General features: G+C 42.6%; 1 protein-coding gene and 1 long non-coding RNA gene across 12 annotated transcripts in view; one reads left to right on the forward strand and one right to left on the reverse strand.

Moving 5' to 3' along the window:
* STOX2 (storkhead box 2) overlaps positions 1-23847 on the forward strand; it is a 144436-nt gene that overhangs the window by 49762 nt on the left and 70827 nt on the right. For 3 of the 11 annotated variants that reach the window (XM_019287124.3, XM_019287125.3, XM_019287126.3), the window contains exon 2: positions 13456-13582. The exons of 5 other annotated variants lie outside the window; for them this stretch is intronic. In XM_019287124.3, the coding sequence (XP_019142669.1) occupies positions 13456-13582 (127 nt within the window). Of the gene's footprint in view, positions 1-13455; positions 13583-21280; positions 22080-23847 lie in introns of those variants that run through there. 3 more of the 11 variants (XM_010401510.4, XM_010401511.4, XM_019287128.3) reach the window with 3 other exon arrangements.
* LOC109144947 lies at positions 18165-21005 on the reverse strand. Its single transcript, XR_002046021.2, has 2 exons — positions 20407-21005; positions 18165-18537 (listed from the first exon to the last, which is right to left on the reverse strand). It is a non-coding gene; the product is annotated as an uncharacterized LOC109144947 (long non-coding RNA).

The following is a 23847-nucleotide window of genomic DNA, read 5'->3' on the forward strand; positions in this document are numbered from 1 at the left end:
GCTACGCAGGTACATGAGGGAAAATACCTGGGCATTCAAGTGAGGGACACTTGAATCTGAGCTGTTGTGCCAGGAAGGGTGTCCTATGGCAATGCACTTGTGGCACTATTGCATCACCTCAGGGGTTCACACATCTTCTCACTGACTGGATATTTTCATAAGAAGGTACAGGGAGAACTGGAAACTAACATGCTTTACCTGAAATTATGCAAGGATCCTTTTTAAATGCTTTCTTTTTGCTGTAGGGGAGACTTGCTTCGTGACTGTGGTTATTATGTGCAAAAATAATGGTTGTGAAGTACTCATTAAACCCTGCTGAAGAGGATGGTTTTGGGGGGGGGGGGTGGTTCTCATGGGCTCAGGAGACAATGTGCCCATGTCTTTGTGATCCTGTACTGTTCTGTGTGAAAGAGAGGTATTTCTGCTCTAGATAATATAAAGAATTAACAAGAGGCTTTAGAAGAACAATGTCCCTTGGACTTTTTAAAAATGAAAGTATAATTAAAATGTTTCCTTGACTACAGGCAAGATGCAGGCATTAGAGTGTACAAGTGGTGCATTACGTTACCTTCCCAGGCAGCAAGCAGAAGCCCATGCAGTGTTCTACTTGAGGACTGATTTGAGTTGCCCTTGGATCAAGGTCCTGTCTAGATTAAAGGCTCAAGCTGAGTCGTGTGAAGTACTGCAAAAGCTTGCATACTTTGCTCATGACAAATGTAAAGTTATTTGAATTATTTGGCATCTCAAGTAAAAGCCCTGGGGTTAATACTGTAAAGTTCAGCTGATGCCTGGTAGCTTAATTATGAATTGACTATTGAGAAAAAAGCAGGAGTGTTGGTTTATATGCTGCTGGGTTGGTTTCATTGTGCTGACCACTCCCAGATAAAGCCTTACTTAGCAATGAAATCCAGGTTAGCTTGTTTTAAACAGGAGCAGGCTGAACTCAACCAGCCAACACAGATCTAAAGCAGACCTGCCAAATTCTTGAGGGTTGCCTGATGTGTGATGCTTCTCAGCCCTGATTTAAATAGGTATTTGGCATCACCATCGCTCTACTGCTGTCACCCAGCGGAGATGCTGTGCATTCAGCAGGGCTGCAGGCCGAGCTGGATGGAGTGGCTTGTGACTGTGGAGCAGAACCTCAAGCATCTTGTCTCACTCTGGATCATCAGGGGAACTTGTAGGGGGCAGAAGTGATGGCAGTGATCTTTCCCTTCCTCCACTGTACTGCCTACCATGCTCTTCTTGCTTCAGACAGACCCTACTGGAGCCCCTGGATTTCAAGGGAAAAACATACCAAAAGCTTAGGACTGGGCTATCTGGCACAATGCCGGCTTAGCTTATGGGCAGGAATGAGAGAAATGGGAAGGATGGCTCCCTTGCTTTCCTCCAGGGGGAAGGAAACTGGACAAAGGACGCCAGCTGGCTGTACTTTCTTTTTCTTGTCACTTTATTCAAAGGAAAAATGAAGGAGAAGCCTGAAACTTGGCCAGTTACATAGATTCCTCAGGCAGAACCAAGCACAGCAATGATATTAACTGTCTGCCTGTACTCAGTCTGTGTAAGATAGAAAAAAGGATGTATGAATTAATTCCTCCTCCTATGGAATATCTCCCTTAACCGGGCTAGAACAGGGATTATCAGTTTGGAAGAAGGTTTCTTGGAACAACTTTACTGCCATAACATCTTCATGCCAGTTTCAGTTCAAGTACAGTGTGGAGACCTTGAATGCTTCATGTCTCATACAAGATTAGATACCTTACGTTTTCATGTCTTACGTTTTCATGTCTGTGCATGTGTGTGACATGCCTGTTTAATGCAATGTGAATACATGCAAATGACATTTTTTTATGACCTAACTTCCTTGAACAGGTTTTAATCATGATCAACTTGGTTGAATTTGATTTTGAGTAGAATGCTAATAAACTATTTAAAATGCTCAAACTTTGCTTCTGGAAAATATTCTTAGTTCATGAAATGGATCAGAAATAATAGTCTGCTGCAAAAGAATTTCTGTTAATCTTCTTAAAGACAGGAGATAAGATTTCAGAATCAGATTAAATGTTTGTATTCCACATTAGGAGACCTCCTCAGTTCTGTCTGACAATCAATTAATCCTATTCAGGGTCGCAGTTGCTCCGGTCTGCATTTACCTCTTTCATGTTGTGCATGAAGGACTTTTTATAGACTCTTAATGCACATTTATTTGGAAGTTGAAAATTACATGGGAGGTTTGCCCTTCGCTTATGTTTGTTTGTCTTTGTTTTGTTTCTTTTAGCTGAGAATAGGGAGAGATGGGCACTTCCCACTCCCTTGAGTTTAGTAGGAGTGGCAGGGGCGGTGTGTAGACCACGTCCCACTGAGCTGTTTAGCCGTCATGAGCGTGTCATGAGTAAATCTCATGCTGAGGGTGCCGTACGCTCCCCCCACCCAGCATCTCGACTCACCCAGCATGAATTTCCCACTATGTAAGATGTGGGAGACGAGGTGACAGCTTGCTTGCAGGCAGAACACAGGATACTACATGGGAAGAGAGAATGTAAAAAACACCTGCTCTAAGTGAAGATATTAGCATAATTTATTATTATTTTTAGAAAACAAGGGTAATTAAGGAAATAAATATTTGTCATAGATGCAACGTATCGCGTTGTTGAATATCAGATGATGTCATTGTTCAGTGGTGCTTTGCCTATTACCTCTGTATGCAGCAGAGGGCACTAAGTGGTGCTTAGCTTTTAAAGTACGGGAAAACTGCATTTTTTTTCTTCATTACCCAGATTGCTGCCTTAAGAGTACTTCTCACATGTCTCAGTTACTGACTACTACTTTTTTTGTGTGCCTTTGTCACATTCTTTCCATTTTGTCTTCATAAAATTTAGAGAGACGGCCCATACAAGGGCAATCAGTCAGCAGTTTTACGTTTTGAAAAAAAAAAAATCAAATGTTATGTTATTTTCTGAGTGGATCTGCAGTCATTGCTGTCATTATGATTCCTCATAAGTGTCCAGGCACAATCATGGTGAAACTGGGGAAGACCTAGGCAGATCTCTCCTCCTACAATGATGATGTAGGTGAACTCCTAGAAAATCAGGGCTAAAGTCTGAAGAATTTGCCAACCACTGCAAAGTTGGAGACAGAAGTATTTTGATGATTTCAACAGCAGTGATATTTTGCACAGTGACATAACCACTTTCCTCAGTATCAAAATAATCTAAACTTTTCTGGAAGCTGTATGATATAAAAAGTGTGTGTGATGGTTCATTACAAGTTTCATAGCCCTACACTAAAAAGTAGTGTATATCACTACCATCTTTTGAGTACATTCAATTTGCCTGGTTAAAAATTAAATTAAAATAGGGCTATAGTTCATTGCATTTACATACAACATGTCAGGAATGAAAATGTTCTTGGTGGTAAGAGATGAGGAGGTGAACTGCTTCTTCAGTCAAAATAATTTGAGGGGAAACTGGAGGGAGATGGATTTAAAAGGAAAAGGAGGTGATTCTTCATGCCAGAGGGAGGACTTGCAGGACTTCAGATGATGCTGTGAGTGCAAAAAGTTTACATAGGCTGATAGAAAGACTGGGCAAGCCTTTGGCAGAGAGGCCTCACAGAGACTACTCAATAGAGGAATCAGAGGAGGCACAGCAAATCCTTCAAGCTGAAAATGGAAGGAGACAGAGATTCTTATGAGAAGGCATAAGTGCCACCTTATTCTTCCCTGGCTGTGTGCTGATGGTCTCTTTAGGAGACTAAATATTGGGCTAAGATTGTATTGGGGATTTCTGGGGTGTTTCTTCTATTTTAATGGACTTATAATTCAAATTAAAAAAATAAAATCAGGCCGTTGAAAGTAGTTCTTGTGCAAATGAATCACAATGTAAAGCAATTTCAGGTGCATGACAGACTACATTCATTGCTTAGCTATAAGACTATAAATCATATTTATTAACCGCCACCTCTGGAAGATTTCTGCTGTATTTATTTCAGATGGCTTTCAAGCCTCACTTAAGAATGTGTTTCTCTAAGTGTTTTCAAATGCTACCTTCTTGTACTTTTTTTGTTGTTGAATAACTTCCTAAAATGGTTTGAACCGAATAATTGCGCTATTTATGTTTCATCCCTGATCTCCCATATTCAGTTGGTTCACTAATAGATCTCCAGTCTGCAGAATGTTAGATCAGTGAGGTGAACAGCTGCTTTCTTTAATGTCTTATCCTGACAACCATGGTATTTGAGCTGATTACAAATGCCATCTACTATTCAAATGACCAAAACATGGAATTCTGGACTAAATTAATGTGCGTTCATTGCACAAGTCCTGTGGCCACAGTAGTGAATCCAGTCTTGCCTTGTAGCAGAAAGGCAGCCAGTCCTGGCAGGGAGTTACAGCTGCACGTCGCACACGCTGCTGCATCTCTGTCCAGCAGAGCAGTGCCGGTGTCAAAGGCACGGCCCGACACCTTGGAAGGGAGCCTTTCACTGTCTCAGTGTGCTCTCCCGAACCCTGCCCCGCCGGCTGTCGCTGAGGGGGGAGCCCATCTCACCGCAGCTGCCGCCCGTGCAGGGCTTTGCACAGGAGGACCAGGGGAGCCAGCCTGTCAGCAGGATGGATGTTCCCCTACCCGGGCAGGGCTTCTCTTCCCGCCTCTGCCAGGCAGTGCTGGTGCAGAGCAGGGTGTGGAAATGCCGGGGGGTACCATGATGCTGTGGATGCTCGGAGCAAGCGGGCACTAGGGGCTGGTGGGTGGTGTGTGCCATATTTTTGCCAGCCTCTGGAGGAACATCTTTTCTCTTGGCTGGGTTTTTCCCTGGGCGGCTGGCCTGCCTGGGCTTGGAGGGAGCTCAAAAGTGCAAGCTTGAGGTTTGATCTGCACTGCTTTAATCATGCCAAACAAGCCAGTCCTGTCCACATGCAAATACTCAGTGTCAAACTGTTTCATCCTTTTGTGTTTCATGTAACAGTTTTGTATTTTTCTCAGTTTGGCAACTTCTGTGTCTTAAGAGAATCAGAAACAATCCCTCTGCTTGGAGTTGGCCCTTTTGCTTATTTGCATATACAATTTCAGATAAGCATCAGTATCTCATATTCTTCTGCTTTCTCATTCTTTCTAGCCCTGAGCAGAAAGTGCCCATGGTGGGCCTGCTGGGATGGCCTAGAGACATGCAAGCATGCCCACTGGGAACTGGGCTGAGGTGGGGCAGAACCAGTTTTCAGATGTAAACTGATTGCAGCTTGAGCCTGGGGCTGGTGGGGCTTCCTCTGACAGGTGGAAGGTTTTTGTGTGGTATTGAGCTAAGTGAGCAGTCTTCATTCTTCTTCCTGCCTTAAATCACTGCTGTGTTAAAAGTATGTTCCTTTTTTCCCTATGCTGTTCTTCCCCATGTCAAACAAAACAGTTTTATCATGAAGTTGAGCAAAAAATTTAAATCCATTCAATTATTTTTTTAAAAGGGCATTGTACAGATACTTTAGCATTAAAGATAAATGAAAGATTGGGATAATTTGTATCTGTGTTTGTCAAAAGCTACCTTGTCCTTCTATTTGTGCTTGTTGGTTTAGGGAAAGCTGATATATAGCCCACAGATAATATATGCGTGAGGAACATGTTTTTGATCTCTTGTTAAGATGTAGGGTGGGCACTAGAAGATGTGAGGACTTTTTGTAACTCTGCTGCCAGTGTGGTGCTGGGTGAGTTCCTGGGACTCTCTGGAGGGCAAGCAGTGTGCTGGAGTGTTCCCCTTTAGAACTCTCGTTGGAGCCTGCTGGGAACTGATTTTCTCCTCCTTTTTTTTTCCCCTGGGATGCTGAAGTCTAGTGAGAGCTAAGTGGTCACTTTTGCAGTTCTGGGACTTTGGACTTCTATGAGAAATAAATTTAAAAATATCATCCTTTTCACTGTGAAAGATGGTACAAATCACCGAACAGCATTTAAAAAGAGAGTGTGCTGTGTTGTGTGCCTCTACCTAACTAGCTGTCGTATCTCCAAGAGCACTGGGAGGCTATTTCAGTTACTTGCATTCCAAGCTACAGAAATACTGTAAGTAATATATATCTGTTCTATAATTAATAGGCCGTACAGTTGTGTGTGATTAATAAACCCCAGTGACATGACAGCCCAAGTACTTGGAAGTTATTTTTTTTTCTTTTCATTTTAAAATGCAGATGTGAATAGGAAAATGATGGTTAGTGATTTCACATATTTAGGAAAAAGATTTTTTTCCTGGTCTGGATTGAGGTTTTGTTGTATTTCCATTAATGTCTGAAATTTAGTGTTCTTTCTTTGTAGTAGAATGAATAAAGGTACCATGGGGGGAAAAAAAAGTTGTTTCCTCTGTAGACTTTATGTTCCTGTGCAGATGTAAGTATTGCATGTATTTATGGCTGTTAATTTTTATTGAAATAAGAGTTTCATACTCCCCCAGAGTTTTGGGGTTTTTTTTACTTTTAAGAAACACTGCAAGCAAATCCAGGTAGAAAACTAAATGCAGTGCTGAGGGAGATGAAAAGTATATTTTGACTTTCTTTTTTGATTCATGACATATAAACATGCAAAATGTAGGATTGTATTAGTGCACTTAGACCATCTCAGACTATTACATGCTGGAGGAAGGGAGTCAAATGCCACAGTTTAAGCAGATGGTGTTCATGAGTCTGTCTGTGTAGCACTTCCTACACCATGGAGTGGGTGGAACAATGGAAGTAGACTTCTCTGCACTGTCACAAAGGCTCAGATGCTGCACCAGATACAGCACCAGGCTGTCTTGCACCAGATGTTGGTGGGTCAGATGGGAACATCCTGCTTGGAGTTCAGCTTTCTTTCACTGTACCTGATTCCTTCTTTCCAGTTTCAGTCTCTGGACTGCTGCTGTGGGATCTGCTGTACCTGTGGTTCCACTGAAGTCTTCAGGACTGCAGGGGTATTGTAACAGGAGTTGTTTGGAGCTCAGTGGTTTATTCAAAGGTGCTCCCTTGTGCATCCCCATGGCAATATACCTATGAAGAGAATCTGATCCTTAACCAGCTGATCAATGCAACCATCCTGCACCAATCTTATCAGCACATACTGATCTGCAAGGGTGCCTATACACACATTCTGCATCACATTTACATCCTGGCAATTTGAAGAATCTAGTGAAAAATGTCTTGCTCTACTTTCAGGACTCTTCCAGTATATAAAATGACACTGACTACTTTGAATCATTTACTCACTTTAGTTGTAGTACAAACACAGTGAAACTTCTGCTAGTGGGAAAATAATGCAGAAGCTCTTTGTCCATTGCCTGCTCTTTGCAGGCTAGGAGGTGGTTATCAGTAGCGTTTACAATTGTGAGACTGGTGGTTAACCATAGCTGAGGGCAGCAGCATTACTGTAATTGCTGCTAGAAAATACTTTCTGGTGATTTTCAGGGGGGTTAAATGGTCACACACTGACCCTTCCTGATTTTTGGCAGTTAATTTATTAGCTAAAATATTTAATTCTTTTCCCAACACTGTGTTTTTACGTAATTGGATTTAATGTCCTTAGAAAGGCTGCATTATTTTTCTATGCCCAGAAGATAATGAGAACAATTAAAGTGAAGATAATGAGATCAGTCCTAAAGGGGGGGTGAGATGATCTAAGAAGAATCTGTATTTTCAAGGATGGTTCATTTGACAGGACTCACACACAAATGGTGCCTGTTGCTTCAGGACCATATGATAGTGTTTTTGTCATGCGTCATGCAGGGTTAGCATCGGGGATGCATCAACAGGGAGCAGTGAACAGAGAGAGAGAGGTAGCAGTTCCCGAATAGTGTAAAGGATATAGACAGTAATTACAGACTCACTTCCCTGCCCCCGAGGACCTGGGCACTTCTGTCCTGTCTCCAAGCCAGTGAGCAGGGCAGCTGTAACCCTCTTTTAACCCTTTCTTGATCTGTGGTGTTAGACATACCAGTCATTTAACTCCCTGGCCCTGGGAAGGGTCAAGTGTGACCTTTATCGTTGCAGGAGAGCCCATAATTAGAGGGTAAATGCCCTTGTGTTGTGTGTAGGTACAAGTATGTACTGTGTATGTAATATATACATAGTATATAATATCACTGCTGCTAACATAAGAGAAGTTACTTTTTTGCATATGTGAGTAAATAAACAAGTTGAGCCCACATAAGTCATCAGACCAAGAGTGATAACTCATTGGCCATCTGTTTCTCTCTGTGACTTTGTTTTTGTTGCTTGCTCGATACAAAAATGTATCCAAACGAAGGAGCTTCAGCTTGCTATCCTCACATAATTCTTTTGTTGTAGATATCCTTGGGAATGATGAGTGTCTATGTTTTTTTTCTGACTGTGAAAATCATGCTATCCAGAAAAAAATTGACTTCAGAAATTCCAGACAAAACATGAACTTATACATGAATTATGAACGTGATTTTTCCAGTTTGAATAACTATTTTGTTACTGGAGTTATTTAATTTTCATCCAGAATGAGTAAATTTTCAGTAAATGTGAACCCCTACCTTGTGCAGGAATAGCTTGAAACGTGGGTAAACATAATTAATAGGAGCATCAAGTACCTGATAACTTGCCTCCACCACTTGGGAGGTGTTCCTGCTTGTAGTTCTTGTTGTAATTTACACTGCTGTATACATCTTTTTAACTGACTCTAAAGCTATGCCTCTGCTTTGAAAAGGGATTGGGCACTTCTTGCCTTTAAAGGTGCATAGTGTCATCTTTTTTTCTTCAAGAAGGCAAAGACAGAATGTTTTCTGAATTTTTTTTTTTATTTTGACCACTGAATTTACTCACAGCTGGTATGCTTAGGTCTCTTAAACATTATTATACGAGCTGAGGTTTCAATTTCTTACCTAATTGTTCCAGAGTGGTGGAATACTGTTATTAGAAGCTGGATATGGTGAAATTTGTGTTTCTAGCCATCTTCTCTTGGACTGAAATCTATTGGTTCTGAAATCACCAAGCTTTGCACTGATTTTCAAGGTGTAGCAATCAGGGAGGATGCAGTTTTCTGAAGTGGTAAAGATAAACAGGACTATATTCAGACATCCTCTGAACCAAGATCTTGCCACTTTTGAAATGGCCTTCTCAACAGCACAGTTTGCTAAAAGAGAAATCTATGTTATTTCAGTCACATGTTCAGAGATCAGTGTTCTTGTTTGGTTTAGGTTTTTTTTTTCCTTTAAATAGGGACAAAATAAAATGTGTTGGAAACTTCTCTGACTGGTAACACAAACAAAAAGTAGAACTAAATATTTAAATGGGTTGTTGATAGCATACACTTATGATAAAAATCTTACTTTTATAATGTTAGTGGTATAGGTCTCATTAAAATGGACAAGTCTTATCAGAAATACGTGATTTTAAAAATCCCCAATTACTATTGAGTCACCAACATTCTTTTGCAAGTAATTTGCAATGCGTGGTTGGTTACTTTAGTTGAGCACATAGAGAACTAGGAGTTTCATTTCATACTGAAATATTATCTTTTTTCTCTTGGCTAAACCAGGCTGACTGATGGTAGTTGGTACGACGCGCAGTGTGAGTCAAGGCAAGACTGAACTGTGTCTGTTGAATCATTATTTCTCATTCCTAGGAAGTTCTGTGGATCTGATCTCCTTCAACAATAAATTGCCTTCCTACTAGGGTTTCTTTAGGGATGCTTTTTTAGCTGTATGCTTTGCTGAAGCCTAGGTTCATGTTACAACTTCCTAGAGTTTGTTCTTACTTGTTTTATAGGGGTAAGGAGTCCAACAGACAGGCAGAGATCACTATTTATCTTGAGTTGATTCCTGCTGTGAAGAGTGAGGACTGAATGCAAGGAGCATTTTTGGCTGCCAGGGCTGTATCCAGCAGTGCCTGTTCTCCAGATACTTCAAAGGCTTTGTGCTGCTTCACGGCCTAAAGCAGGGAGTCAGGGCAGAGCCTCTGTTTCAGAAGGCCCACATCTTCTTTCAAACTGTGGAGAGCCAATACTGCCTGTATGGCTGAATTACTGCGGCATGTTTCTCTGTGTGCTATTTTGGCATCTTATAAAAGATGCCTGTGATCTGTAATCATAGTTTCTGTGCTTGTTTAATCATCGGGGAACAATAATTCTGCTCACCCTCCTTTGCCTTTCATCCTCCTCTATCGCACCTTGCCAAAAGCATGTGATGTTCCTGAGCTTGCTATAACCTTTCAGTCTTTTTTTGTAGCTGGAACATTTCCGTGAACAGGCTTTCTCTCCTGTGAAGGTACCCAAATATTATACTGATGTCTAGAAGCAGAGGACAGCAGCTTGTCAGACATGCATGTAGTCACAGCAGTGGCAGTTTCTGTGAGCTGGGCTACACTAATTTGCAAATAACCCAACATTAAACAGCTTAAATAATTTCAAAGTGCAGCAGCCTGGTTCTTCAGGATCACCAGTGATTTAAGCATGCATTTGCTGCTGGCTGGAGTACTTCCTTCCATTAACCACTTCATCTAGTTGGAGGTTTTAAACTCCTAGTACCTTTCATGACACTGAAGTCCAAAGGCTCCTCAGACTGTGAACATCACTATGACAACCAGTTACTTTTCTCCTCAAGTATGCAATCTGTAAATTCAGACAGGGATGTTTTTATGGATGTGTGGTGGAACGTCTTGTCAGAAGCTAGTATGGATAGGGCTCATAAGACCTTCTGAGACAAGCAAACCAAACACAAATTCTTCAAAATGAATGTAAAACTAATTTTTTCAGTAAGTTTATGATGCCCAAATGAGAAAGGAGAGACATTGATTGTTCATGGTGAGACAGGGGACAGAATAAGGCTTCTACCATCCTGTTTACCCCCACCGGAATGGAAGTGGACAGGAAAATGTAACCACCTACCCACAGTTTTGAACCACAAAGCTCATTGCTTACAGCTGGGCCCTATGTCAGTGGCAGGGCACCATTGTTTTTGCCTGCTCTCCCACCCTGCAAGCAAGTCTCTCAGAGTTTAAGGTGACAGTACTTGGCAAAGCTGGTATACTAAACTGACTGCTTTTTTTTCTTTTACCTACACTGAAAATCCCATCCTGTGTAATTACCTGTGTTTGTTGAGAAAAACTGCAGTGGAAAAAAGGCTTGTTAGTTTATGGGATAAGAGGGGATAAAATAGGTTTCTCAATCCCTGTTCCTTTTGTATGCACTAGAATGCTCTTGGCAGAAAGATAGCTGGATTTCTAGGGCAGCGGGGAACCACAGTGGTTTCTATTGCAGTAATTGGGCAGATGCTACAGAAGATGATGCAATACAACCTACATGTTACCTCTATGTAGCTGGGCTTTTGGTAATTGCTGTAGGACCATTTATTAGGTAAATAATTAGTTTTTCCAGAGAAGAAGTAGGATACAATATATATAATTGGAGAGATTTATGAGAGCTAAAAGGTAACAAATGCGTATATTGGTGGCTGTTTACAACACCAATTTGTGTGATTTATTTAATTCCTGAGTTTTATTTCAAAAGCTTCACACAATGCAGGATTGAGAAAATGGTGGCTGGAAGCAAAGCAACTGAGAAATGTTTTTGAAAAGTCTGCATATGATATCCATTCCTTTTGTAAAGAATATTTCCTTTATGACCTCCTCCTGCTTTGTATTTAACATTTCAAAGAACTTTGGGGGACTCTCTGTAGGCTATGTCTTCTCGAAGCCAGTAGCCAAGGATTTAAAGTATTGTCAGTGCTGGCCTGAAGCTCAAAACTGCAGGCGGTTTTAATCTCAGGGTGGGGGGTGGGTGTTTAAACGCAACCTTTTGTGTTCAGATTAGGGAGTGCAGGAGGATAGACTTAAGGGGTGTTAGTGTGAATTTTTCCCTGGCAGTTCAGTAATAGCATCAGGCTTTGGAAATACATTTTTCCAATTCTTTGTTATTTCAGTAATTACTGTGTGGTGGGTAGAAATCCATAGGGTTTGTGGTTTTTTTTAAGTACCTCAGCAATGACATGGGGATATGGGCAATAAAAAGAAGTACTTGTTTTTATAACTTTTTACTCCTTGGATGACTGTGGGCACTTAAATGCCTTTTCAGATAGTTTCAGATATCATTGTTTCAGTCCTGATGTCTGTGTTTGTTTTGTCTTGGTTCCATCAGCTGGGATAATAGTAAGATCCATCTTTAGGGAGGAAGGAAGACAAAAACAATTTGACACAAGCATCATGCTCTGGCAAATCTGAAACCTGCCAGTTGTAAAGGCAGATTGCCTGATCTACTTTACACTGTCTGAGAGATGGAAAGGTTACTAAACATCTCCCCCATTAAGAAAAAGATCAAAGGCAAGTTGCTGAGCACTTGCATGTGGAGATTTTTTACTTTGTATTATAATCTGTGAAATGTTTGTCCTGAGTATTTGTTGATTCCTGGAATAGCTGGGAGTACAAAGCATTTGGAATTTTTATGTATGGGAACATGGTGCCTCCTTGCTAAAGTTTCTGAGATGAGCACCATAACTAATAAGATTTACCACAGTTGGGTTGGGTAGGTATTGAGTACAGCTCAATAGTGATTAGTTTTAATGAAGATTAAAGAGTTTCTAACTCTTAATTTTGTATGTGATCCTTTCAAATAGAATTCTAATGCTAGGAATTTTTACTTTCATGTAAATGGTCTCTCTTAAGATGTTTGTTTCTTTTGAGAAAGATATTTTTAGGTTTCTGGAAGTATTAAATGTCAGTGGTTCTTTGTGCCTTACAAAAGTTCATTATAATACATAAAGCATTTTGAAAGGAATCTTATCCTATGCCACTGCCATTCACATGCTTTAAAGGATGTAAGTATGGTTTTGTGGTGGAAGTGAGGAGTACACTTTTCAGAATTAGAAAGGAATTTTCTTCTTAAATTTTCTAATTTTATATTAATTTACTTTTCCTAATGTCACAATTTTATTTTGATTATCATAATGATACTCCTTTGTAATGAGGGAATTTTTTTCTTCATAACATCTACATGCTTCAGTTGTTCTTATCCTTGACTCTGATCAGAAAGTTATAGGTTGAAAAATTCACACCAGAGATTGTTCCTATATCTGGTGTGACACTTCTGTGTTGTGTTAGAAACATTTTGCTAAGGTCAGGCTTTGGGTGTTTCTCCCTTCTGCTGAGCTCCACAGAGGAGTCAAAGATCTTGCACTGAATTCCAGAAATCTGGGAGGCAACAGTGCTCTCCTGGATTTAAGCCCCTCTTTGGGTTTAAAACCAAATTAATTAATAACAAAGCAACTGACAGCCACACAGTAATACAGAAGGATATATAGAAAAGGAAAGTAGCAGAGCTCCCCGTGGTTGAGACATTTGCTTTAGCACATTGCTACTGTTATGTAGGGTGTCACTTAGTAAGACAAAAATTATTTTGTTGCACTAGTCCCCTGTGGAAGAATTTAACTTACAAAGTGGTGGGAGAAGTTTGAGACCCAGTGCTATAAGATGTTTTTTTCTTGTTCCTCTACTAGAATACAAAAATCTCTGCATTCAGGAGAAATGCTAAGAACAGCTTCTACAGAGAGGCAAGTGCAAGTGGTGCCTGCATAAACCTTCATCTGAACAGGGCAATGGGAAATTGTCTCTGGTTGCACACAGGTGGGTAATATCAGAGCTTCAAAAGCCAAGTGGAGGATGGCAACAAGCTGTGGTAACCAGGGCCAGTCAGGGTAGGTGTCCCAGGAGTGGAATTTGCCTTCTGATGGGTGCTGCTGTGGAATCAGAAGAGAAGGGACAAGCTCCAGGGTCCCATTGAAAACCAATGACTAAAGAGTACCACCTTCACAGGAACAAACTGACTCTGCAGCATTACAGTCTAGTCCAGAGAACAAGCAGACTGATGATTTTGCCTTGATTTTCCAGAAGTCTTTGAGTCAGGTGTGTGTAGAGTCATCTAATTTCTGTCTGTGCTTATGATTCCTCTCTAGAGTTTTTCATGCCCAAATGTATATGTCAACAAGACAGCTTCTGAATCTGAGACTATAATAAAATATCCAAGAAGTGATAGAATTACTTCTCTGTGAGGTGAGAAATTGGTGTTTTTTTCACTGTGAGGTTTCTCTCTTCCTTGCATTTTTTTCAAACTTATGGGTAGAAACCATACTTTTTCAGTACTAAACCACTATTTTGAAAGCCTATTTAATTTAGGCAGAGCTTCACGCACATATGGAAGTAACTGAATGACAAGAAGTTGTTTACAAAGGGTGGAGTAGCCTATTTTCAGGCCTCCCAATTTTTCTAAGGTTTTAAAGATCTCTGCCTCTTGTACGTACTATATATATGCAACTATAAAATACACTCACTATACTGCACAGCTGTATAAGCAAGAATTTTGAGAGGGCCCTCAGTACTGGGTTATTCAGCAAATGTTCTGTGGTGTTATAGCAGCTGCTGGGATTTAGTTTCTTTGGCATGCTGCTTTTAGGACTGCCCATCAAATCTGTTCATTGTCCTCTTTGCAGGACAATGCAAGCCATGCAAGATGCAAAATATTGTCCACTTCTTATTGCCAAGGGCTTTCTTTTCTTAATGGATTTTTTTTTTAAAAGTACCTACCTGACACACAGAATCTCCTTGTTTGTGTTGATGTAGCACCAGAAGTTTCACAAGAGGCCAAGGCCTGCACGTGCTTGGTGCCATCTTTGCAACATAGGCTCTGCGGAGGAATGGGAATAGATAGACACAGAGATGTGGGAATTAGTCTCTAGGAAGGTAATCTGTGATGGCTTTCACTGCTGGTGGGATCTACCCTGGCTGTTCACTTCTTGCTCTCCATTGTTGCAACTCCCAAAGCAGAAGGTTAGGCTGTTATTCTAACTTACAGTACAGCTGGCCCCCATATATCAGTACGTTACTTAAATACCAGGGTACTAATGATATGTGACACCAGTGGAAAACAAGAAAGTTGAGGCCAACATTTTTGCCATATCTTTTGCTACTACATCCTTTGGAAGAACAGCCAGTGAATGAATTGAGTTGTGATTTGAATTGCTGTAAGCCCACCTCTCCAAGTTTTAGAATTCTGTTATATGTGAGAGGAAATTTTTGTGGGATTCATGGCTTGTCTCCCTCTCTTGTTAGTTTCGTACACTGAGGAGTTACAAGCTGAGCTTCCACCCTTTTTAACTAACTAGTTTTGAGTCAGTGATAATAGGAGAGGAAAAGCATGCATCAAAACAAAAGCTGTATCCTACAAGTGTTTCTGCTTGTACACTGGTTTTTAAGGGAGATTTGAGTATCCGGATTGAAAAACCTGCATCAGTTTTCTTCTGTGCCAAGGAAGCACAAATGCAATCAGAAGGTCTGGCATGAAAAAAAAGAACCAAAACAGGGGAGCCTTTCTTCTCATAACACAGACAGGTTTTTCTTAAAAGTCATGCAAGTTAAAATAAATACCACAGCACATAAGGCAGCACACAGAAAAATGAATTGGTGAACTACAGCACGTGTGCAGCAGCAGCGCTGCATTCCTGTCATCACACATTCCCAAAGCATAACACTGAGAGAAATATGATCTGAAACTAGTTTAAGAGGTGCTGTAAGTAAGCCAGGATTACTACCATGGTATAACACAACCTGATAGCAAGACTGAAGACTTGTTTGTGATAAGCTCTGAAACATTTTTCTTTTTTTATATTTGGAAATTTTTTCACTTACACCTTTGCCCTTGGGATTTTTTCTTTCCCGTTTTGGTGGTTTCTCAAATGCTCTCTTCAAGAAGAGAGTTGTCTGGGCAAGCCCAACTTTTCCCTTGCCAATAAATCCATCAAGAAAGGCTGCCTCATTTTGTGACCTGCACCACAAGCATAGATTACAAGTACTTGGCTTCTCTTGCATATTTGAGTAACAACAAGTACTAGTGAGAGGTGACAAATTAATAGTGTTAGTGTCAGAAGTCTAAGGACTGATGTGAAAGGGTGTGAGTGAGTTTTCTGATTTGTTCTTGCAAGTATATCTGATTACAAATATCTGGAAGGGTAAAGCAGTGCTTCCTACAGACTATGACAGTTACAGTGTACTGCCAGACAGCCTTAACCCGTAAGGGATTGCTTAAAAGCATGTTTTTTAGAGTCTGAGTTCTGCACCTTTGTTAATACAGAGATACAAGAATCCACACATGAAAATGGTGAGTTTATGAAGTGGACAACTTTCTCTTTCACGGATTTATTAATATTAGAAATGCTGGCAATGTATTTTCTCAGGAAGACTATTGTGCAGAGCTGTAAATCTAATAAACCCATAGATTATCAAGGCCTGTGATAGTATATATGAGCTTGGGGTTTTCCACAAGTTCATAATTACATTTTTCAGACCTCACACTCCGTTTTTCCTCCTCCTCCACTGCTTTACAACTGCTTGTACTACAGGCTTTTTTCCCCACTTTATTTTTTGTTTATTCCTTTCTGCTCTCCCTCTCTTACTTTCAAAGACCCTGCAATTCCTTCCCAGAATCTCACAGCATCCTATCTCTCCCTTTTAAAATGTTACAGAATGTGAAGATTTTGTTTTCATAGGCCACAGAATGACCCTCTGCCCCCTGTTTTACCTGGTTGCCTGTGACTGTGGCCTTCCTTAGTGCAAAGTCTCCCGTGTGTCCCAGTGTTATTTGTAGTGTTTGTTTCTGAAGCTGGCGACAGGGAAAGGACCCCTATCATAGACCTGCAGAGTGTGATGCCACAAAACTCTGTGTGGCACTTGGCATCTTGTGAGTGTTAGCTCCCCCGGTGGTGTTGGGTGCTTGTCAGGCACCAGCTCAGCAGACAGTAATAAAGTGAAGCCCTTCTAATTTCCTCCACGAGGCAGCCAGTTCAAGCTGTGTGCAACAGGCAAGGTAGTGACAGGGTAAGGGAGAACCCAGGCTCTGAATGCATAGTTTGAGAGAAAATGATTTTAGAGGTGTAGCTTGTCTAAGTGAAGAGGGGGATTGCTTTCCTCCTTGCATGCCCTATTATTTTGCCATTTTTATTTTTGTATTTGGCTTATGTGCTTATTTAATTTGAAAAACCTCATGCAGCCAGTCCCCAGGCCAAGGAAATAGCTAAGGCAGTAACACCAGCCCACCCTCTTACTGAAGCCTGCTTCTGTCCCTATGGAAACTTGTTTGTAATAGGGAGGAAAAAAAAAGTACTCCCAGCTGAAACTTGAAATACCCCATTACATGAGAGCAATTACCATATATGCACAAGCATGCATGCACATACACATGCAGAGAAATATATGTACTGCTCACCATGTTGTACTCTTCTACATAATTATTTTTCAGATAAGGAAAAATAAACCTGTGAAATGGGAGCTGAGATCCCAAAGTTTTAACAGTGCATTTGCCACTGATTTCCTACAGTCTTCTGGGCCAGTTATGTCCTTTTCTTTTATACATTTTCCATGTACAAAATGGGAACAGACCTGCTTAGCAACTAATAAGTGTTTATGAAGATAAATGCAATAGCTATTCTCAGAAATATTTGTTTTCTCACTTTTTAAAAGATAAAAACAGGTTTTCAGAAGCAAAGATTTTGAATTGTTTCTCCAAGACTTCAGGTTCCTTATGAACTTGGACTGAAGGAGGGTTGTGATTGAAAACTTAAACATACAAGAATCCTTTATAATGTCTGATATGGACCCAAGCTTGTTTTTTGAAATTCAAGTTAAATCTATACCTTTGAAATGGCTACTATTATATTGCCAATTCCTGAAGAGGAATTGTCAGGTTATGAGGGAGGCAGGATGCCTATTTTTTGTTTAGTTCAGACCTTTTCCCCAAGATCTCTATGGTCTATTTATCCAAGCATCACCTCTCCCTCTAGTAATCTAAGAGAGAGATGGTTCCTCTTGGACTTTAAATACCAAATTATAAAAAGGAATGCTTTATTTGATTCTCAATAAAAAGCTCCTGAGTTTAATCTTGCTCTTATTAAACAAAAAATCTCCCTACAAACAAACAAAAAAACCAAAACTGAAAACAAAACCTCCTCCAAACAATTAGGGATGAAATAAAAAAAAAAGCACAAGCAAAAAGCTTTGACACCATCTCCATTTTTTTCATCGCTAGGAAGTGTTCAGATTCCCATTAGTGTAACTCCTGCCCAAAGAATAATTTTTCCTTACTTCTAACAAGCTCTATCAGATGATTTCCGTAGCTGAGAATTCTTCTTTCCTTACTCTGATCTGACATAGCCATATGAACCCAGAAATTTATTTTCCTTTATTACAAAAAAAAAGTAAACTTAAATGTCTCAGAATAAAATGTTGTGGATTTGTTTGTTCATTTTGTTTCGGTTCTTTTAAAGCTCTCATATTTTAGCTTTCAGATTACATGAAGAAAATAGTTTTATTTCAGTTTGGCCACTGAAGCAAAAAAATCAATTACACTCACAGTTCTAGCTCTTATTCCAAAGAAAACAGCCAAAACTTAAACTTGGTCTTTAATTATATATTTGATTCATCCCAGTAACAACACTTGACTTCAAACAATTCAAGAGCAGGAGAAAACTTGCTCTGAATTCCTCTCTTCAAAGGGGAGTACTCTTTCAGATACCATGTCAGAAGACTTTGAGCTGAAACCAAACAAGATAACCGTGAGAAGACTTAATACAAGGAATTTTAGTTGACCACAGGAACAACGTCTCAATACTGAGAGAAGGCCTCCAAAATTGTTTTTAAACAAATCTCCCCACATTTGGGAAGGGAAGGGAAAATAGATGGTCAAACCACTACAGTTGCTTATTTTCTCTCATTCCCTCCTCTTTTCATAGTTCTAGGAGCAAACCATTATTCATTTGAAATTGCCGCACAATGAAAATGCATCATTATCTGTACCCAAAACTATGAACCAGTCTAATTCCTACAACTGATAAGTAGAAGATACCATGTGTTAATTGTATGTACTGTATTACTCTTGTGACAATTCATGGAAGTGTACAAATTAAGTCAATTAAAGCTACTTGAAAGACTTCTGTGTGCTGTCACCAGTTCATTAGTGCACAGCAAATTGCTTGAAAAGAACTGGGACGTGTGCTTTATCTGACAGTTGCAGAGCCATCTCATCTTTTTTTATTTGATACTTGCTAGAATATTTTAGCTGGGAATAATTATACAGAAAGCCAGTGTAAAGATCACGGTGGCCTTGTTTGTCGTCGTGAGTGCTTGTGTGTGTGTGTCCTGCTTTGTTCTGTCTTTCTACTTCTTGACCTCATTTTTCCTCCTCATTGCTGTTTCATATTTGTCTCTTCCCTCATGTCCTCTTTTAATGGAACAGATTGATATCTAGGGCTGTGTCTAGACTGGGAGAAAAGTTGAGTTTAGTTCAGCAATAAGTTGAAGTTAGCTGGCCAGCTATATTCAACCACTGCTTGACCGCTGGAAAGGCAAACCCATCATTCATTCAACTTCCAGATAGTGCAATGAGAATTTATGCTCCTAGATAGAATTTAATTTGCTTCTACATCTGGTAAAATAGGTATGTTTTTTTAGGTTTGACTTAGCTAGGTAGTACTAACCAATCTACCCCAACCTCAGCCTTCAAGGAGAAAAACGGAACGATTCTAAAAGTTCTCCTTATGGTTTTTCTGGTCTGAGGGTAAAAACATGCTCTATTATAAGCTTTGCGTAGGTTGATGAGTAAATTGCTAGATGAGTAAGTTGCATGATGGAAAATCTTATGTTTTTATTAGAGGAGCTCTAGGCCGTCTTTTTTCTCATCTTAACTTTTTCCTGTTGCTACCAGTATACACAGCGTCAGTGGAAACATGTCTTTCCTGATAGCTTTTCACAGTTGGAAAAAGATGAGGTTGAATGAGAACCCCATAGCATTTAACTTTCAACTTTCTTGCTGAGTTTCATTAATGTATATTCTACTCATGTGAAAGGGACTGCCATATACGAACCCCTGAATAACTCAAAGGTGTGTGTGCTGTCCACAGTAGCACAGCCAGATGGGCTGAGATGGCTACTGAAGTGACTAACCCATAGCCATGCAGCAAGACAGCTAAGCGATAATATCGCGTGGTCCACTGGCTTAGATGTTAAATTCGTTCACTGATGGTCATCCTTTTACTGGTTCACCACTACTGAAATTTTCCAATTACAAAATTACAGTCCTCTGTTTTTCAATGCTCTTAGAAATGTGACACAAACCACTGTAAGAAAGATTAATTATAAAAATGCAAATATATAAGTAATTTCACAAAGTTGCACAAAGCAACATTTTCACATCCCTGCATTGCAGTTGTCCCCATTGGTAACGGTGGCAGCGCCTGACACAAGGCGTGCTCAGAGCTGTCTCGCAGAGGAGGAACCGAGTCCCTTTGCACAGTTCTGGTTAACTAGAGTTCATAAAATGCCCAGATGGCCGGGCCCCACTTAAGAGGGTGCTCTGGGCGTAGATGTGTGAGCCACGGTGGTGAGAGGGTGGGCAACACCCTTACCGCCAGCGAGGGGGGCAGGCCGGGTGTCCTGGATATCCTTGTGGAGTGTGGTGGGTTTTCAGTGTGGCGGTGTGACTGACTAGACCCTCCTGGCGAGAGCCGGTTCTTCAGGCGCCGATGGGGAAAGGCGGCGGAGGATGCGTGGGTGAACCCCGCAGGCTCTGCGCAGGGGTGCCCCGGGGATGCAGATCTCTCCCGGCGCCCTTCCCTCGCCTATGTCCATTCGCCCCGCGGCTGGCTTGGGGCGGGAGTGGTGCCCGAAGGGCCGATGGCCAGGGCCCGGCCCGCAAGGCCGCCCTGCCCGCAGCTCTCCCTGCCCGCTGGCCGCAGCCCGGTGCTGCGGGGTGCCCGGTGCTGCGGAGCCGGCCCCAGCGCTCCGCCGCCACCGCCAGGAAGGAAGGAAGGAAGGAAGGAAGGAAGGACGAACGGACGGAAAGGAGGCGGAGCGGGAGCGGGCGAGAGGGGGCCGGGTCCCTGCTGTGCGTGGGGCTTTGTACGCGGGCGCCTGCAAGCCGGTGCCGCGCGGGGGAGCGCGGAGCCCGGCGGGACTAGCACGGGTCCGGCGGGACTAGCATGAGCCCGGGCGGCGGCGCGGCGCCCGGCGCTCCGGCAGCGGCTGCTCTTGGCGCGGCGCGGCAGAGGGCGGGCGGCGGGCGGGCCGGGCAGGCGGGCGGAGCGGCCGGCGACCGCCCCGGTGGCCTCGCCCCCCACGCCGGCCGCCCCTAGCGCGGAGCCGGCGGCGATCCAGCCCCGGGGACAGGCGGGCGGGAGTCGGCGCCGACCATGGCGAGGCGCGGCGCTGCCAGGGGCCGCGGGCCGCTGCCGGCCGCCCGGGCGCCGCGGGCCTGAGGAGGAAGGGGGCGGCAGTGGCGGTGGGGAGGGTGGGGGGTCGCGGCTGCATCCGCTCGTCCCGCGGCCGAGAGAGGCGTCTGTGGGCCCTCCCTCCTCTCTCTTCTCCTTTCCCTCCTCCTTCTCCTCCCGCCGCTCCTCCCGCCGCTCCTCCCGCCGCGCCGGGAGCTGCCGCCTCCTCCTCAGCGCCGGGCGCGCCGCGGTCGGAGTCGCAGCCGGCGGCCGCGGGATTTTCCTCGTTTGTTTGGGCCTTTTGTGTCGGGGCTCACAGTTGGCTAAGCACGGCCGGGCTGAATTGGGCCATTGTTCGGGACCCCCGAGCTCCCACGCTGCACATCTCTCGTCCCCAGCCCCCTCCCCCCATTCCTTTTTTTGCCTGAGAAGCCACATAACGTGCCTTTCCTCCACGCAAATCTGGGAGCTATAAGCCGGACCGGTTGCAAATGAAGTGTAATGCATTGTGGGACGTGTGTAAAATTGGATCATTCGAGGGGGAAAAAAAAAAAAAAGGAAGGGACCTGCGGCTGGCGTCCTAGAAGAGGGAGCGGCGAGATGCGCGCAGGTTGCGCCCCGGCGGTGCCCGCGCTAGGCTGATGCCCGGCAGCGCGCACCCCTGACCCATGCTGCGGCGGGAGGAGTAGGCTCGGGCATCCTCAGGATGAAGAAGACGCGGAGTACGACCTTGCGGCGGGCCTGGCCTAGCTCCGACTTCTCCGACCGGGCCTCAGACCGCATGAGGTCCCGCAGCGAGAAGGACTACCGACTGCACAAGCACTTCCCCCCAGCTTTTATTTCCCAGGCATCACGGGGCTACATGACATCAGGTTTGTAACATAATTTGTGTATGCGAGAGAGCTTTATTGCGAGGCTGCTTCGGGACGTGTGTGTCTGGCCGGGAAGGCTGTGTTGGTGGGTACGGAGGGGAGCCTGCGATCGGGAGGCTGAGTTGTTATGAATAATGCAAAAAAAAAAAAAAAAAAAAATAGCATACATCCACCATTTTGTACCTCTGCAAGATTCACAGCGGGGTCCTCGCAATATGGTGTTTAAAATCTATTAGTCGAGTGAAATAAATGTATGAGAGGAAGGGTTCCATCTCTCTGTTGTGGAAGAGCAGACAAAAATGACTGGATGTGCAGAGCATGGAGCCCTTTGCGCCTTTTGTGCGTAAAAGCATGTGCTGGATATTTACTGCTCCCCCACAGATTATTCTTTAAATGCAGTTAACTCTAGTTAACTCATCAGGCTTTCGTGTTTTTCCATTTTGGAAAGGAAAAGGGTTACTTTTGGTTGCAAACACACTTGCCTTGTTACAGACTCCCTGGCTTTCAGCTGCATGTTTCTGCAATGGCAAGGCATGTATCGGTGAAAATGACTGTAAACACATTTGCATTTGTTTTTTGAGATGTAGAAGGAGACCAGACCTGTGTATGTGGTGGAACACACACGTGCATGTATATTCATTTGTCGGTGGCTTTCAAGGAAGGCCGTGGGGAAATAATGGACACTGCACCAACATGTTTGTGCATGGGAAAGAGAAAGCGCAAACAAAACAAAAAACAGCGCAGGGAAAGGCAGGCATCAGGGAGAGGGTTGGCCTCCGATGGAGTGCTGGTGAGATTTTGGAAAGCCTCGGTACTATTAGTAGAATCTGCTCCATCCAGAAATGCATCTTAATGGCTTTGGAATTGAGGCATTTCAAAAACACCCAAAAGAAGACTTGGGAAAATGCTGATGGGGAGGGGGCTGAGGGCAGAGAATCCTGGAAACCTCCTTTGTTGTTCTGCTGCCTGTTTATTGTGATGATAGGACATAACGTTTCATTATTATGACGGCAAATTCCAATTTATCACAAAGGCACGTTTCTTCCTCTGAGGCACGATTTAGGTTGAGTAGGCAGATTCCTTTAAAGGAGAAAATGAAGGTATTTATAATGCATTATTGAAAACGTCTCCAGCCCTGTATGCTGTCCCCTTCCGCCCCATTTCTGCTGTAAAGGTTGAGCCAAAGATTGTGGTTTTTAGTTATATGCTCGTTTTCCTTTCTCTGGCCCTAATAAACACATCTCTTTAGTCAGGATTGGTTTCTCATGTTTTAAAAATGTCTCGTGACTGTTCTTTCTTTAATGCCCAAGTGCAAGAGAAATAATATGCATTTTATTGAAAAATCTGCCTGTGTAAGAATATTGTGCCGTTTTGGCAATTGGTGCTTTGGTTCCTGGGAAGTCACATAGTGAGTGGAAATGACAAGGATAATTTATGCTTGAACAGCTGAAGAAGAGGAGAATGGTTGTGGTGGTGGAGTGATTGATTTGTTCCGTTGGTACTGCAGGACCAGAAAGTGTCTGGAATGGTGAATCTGACAATATTGAAAAGATTTTTGTTGTTCTGGGTGGATGTCCTGATAGTCCCACTGTAAGATGCCCTGTGTCAGTTGTGTTGAAGTCAGTACTTTTTAGGCCTTTCTTTCAGTGTGAAAGCCCATATTTAAAAGAGAAGGAGCTCACGTGAGCATTTTGTGCCAAATGGTGTGATTCTTGCTTGTTTTTAATTCTTCAGGAAAGTGGTCTGGCTCTGTAAAAGCTTTATCTTG

Source organism: Corvus cornix, chromosome 4, assembly GCF_000738735.6.
Source record: "Corvus cornix cornix isolate S_Up_H32 chromosome 4, ASM73873v5, whole genome shotgun sequence".
NCBI classification, from domain to species: domain Eukaryota; kingdom Metazoa; phylum Chordata; class Aves; order Passeriformes; family Corvidae; genus Corvus; species Corvus cornix.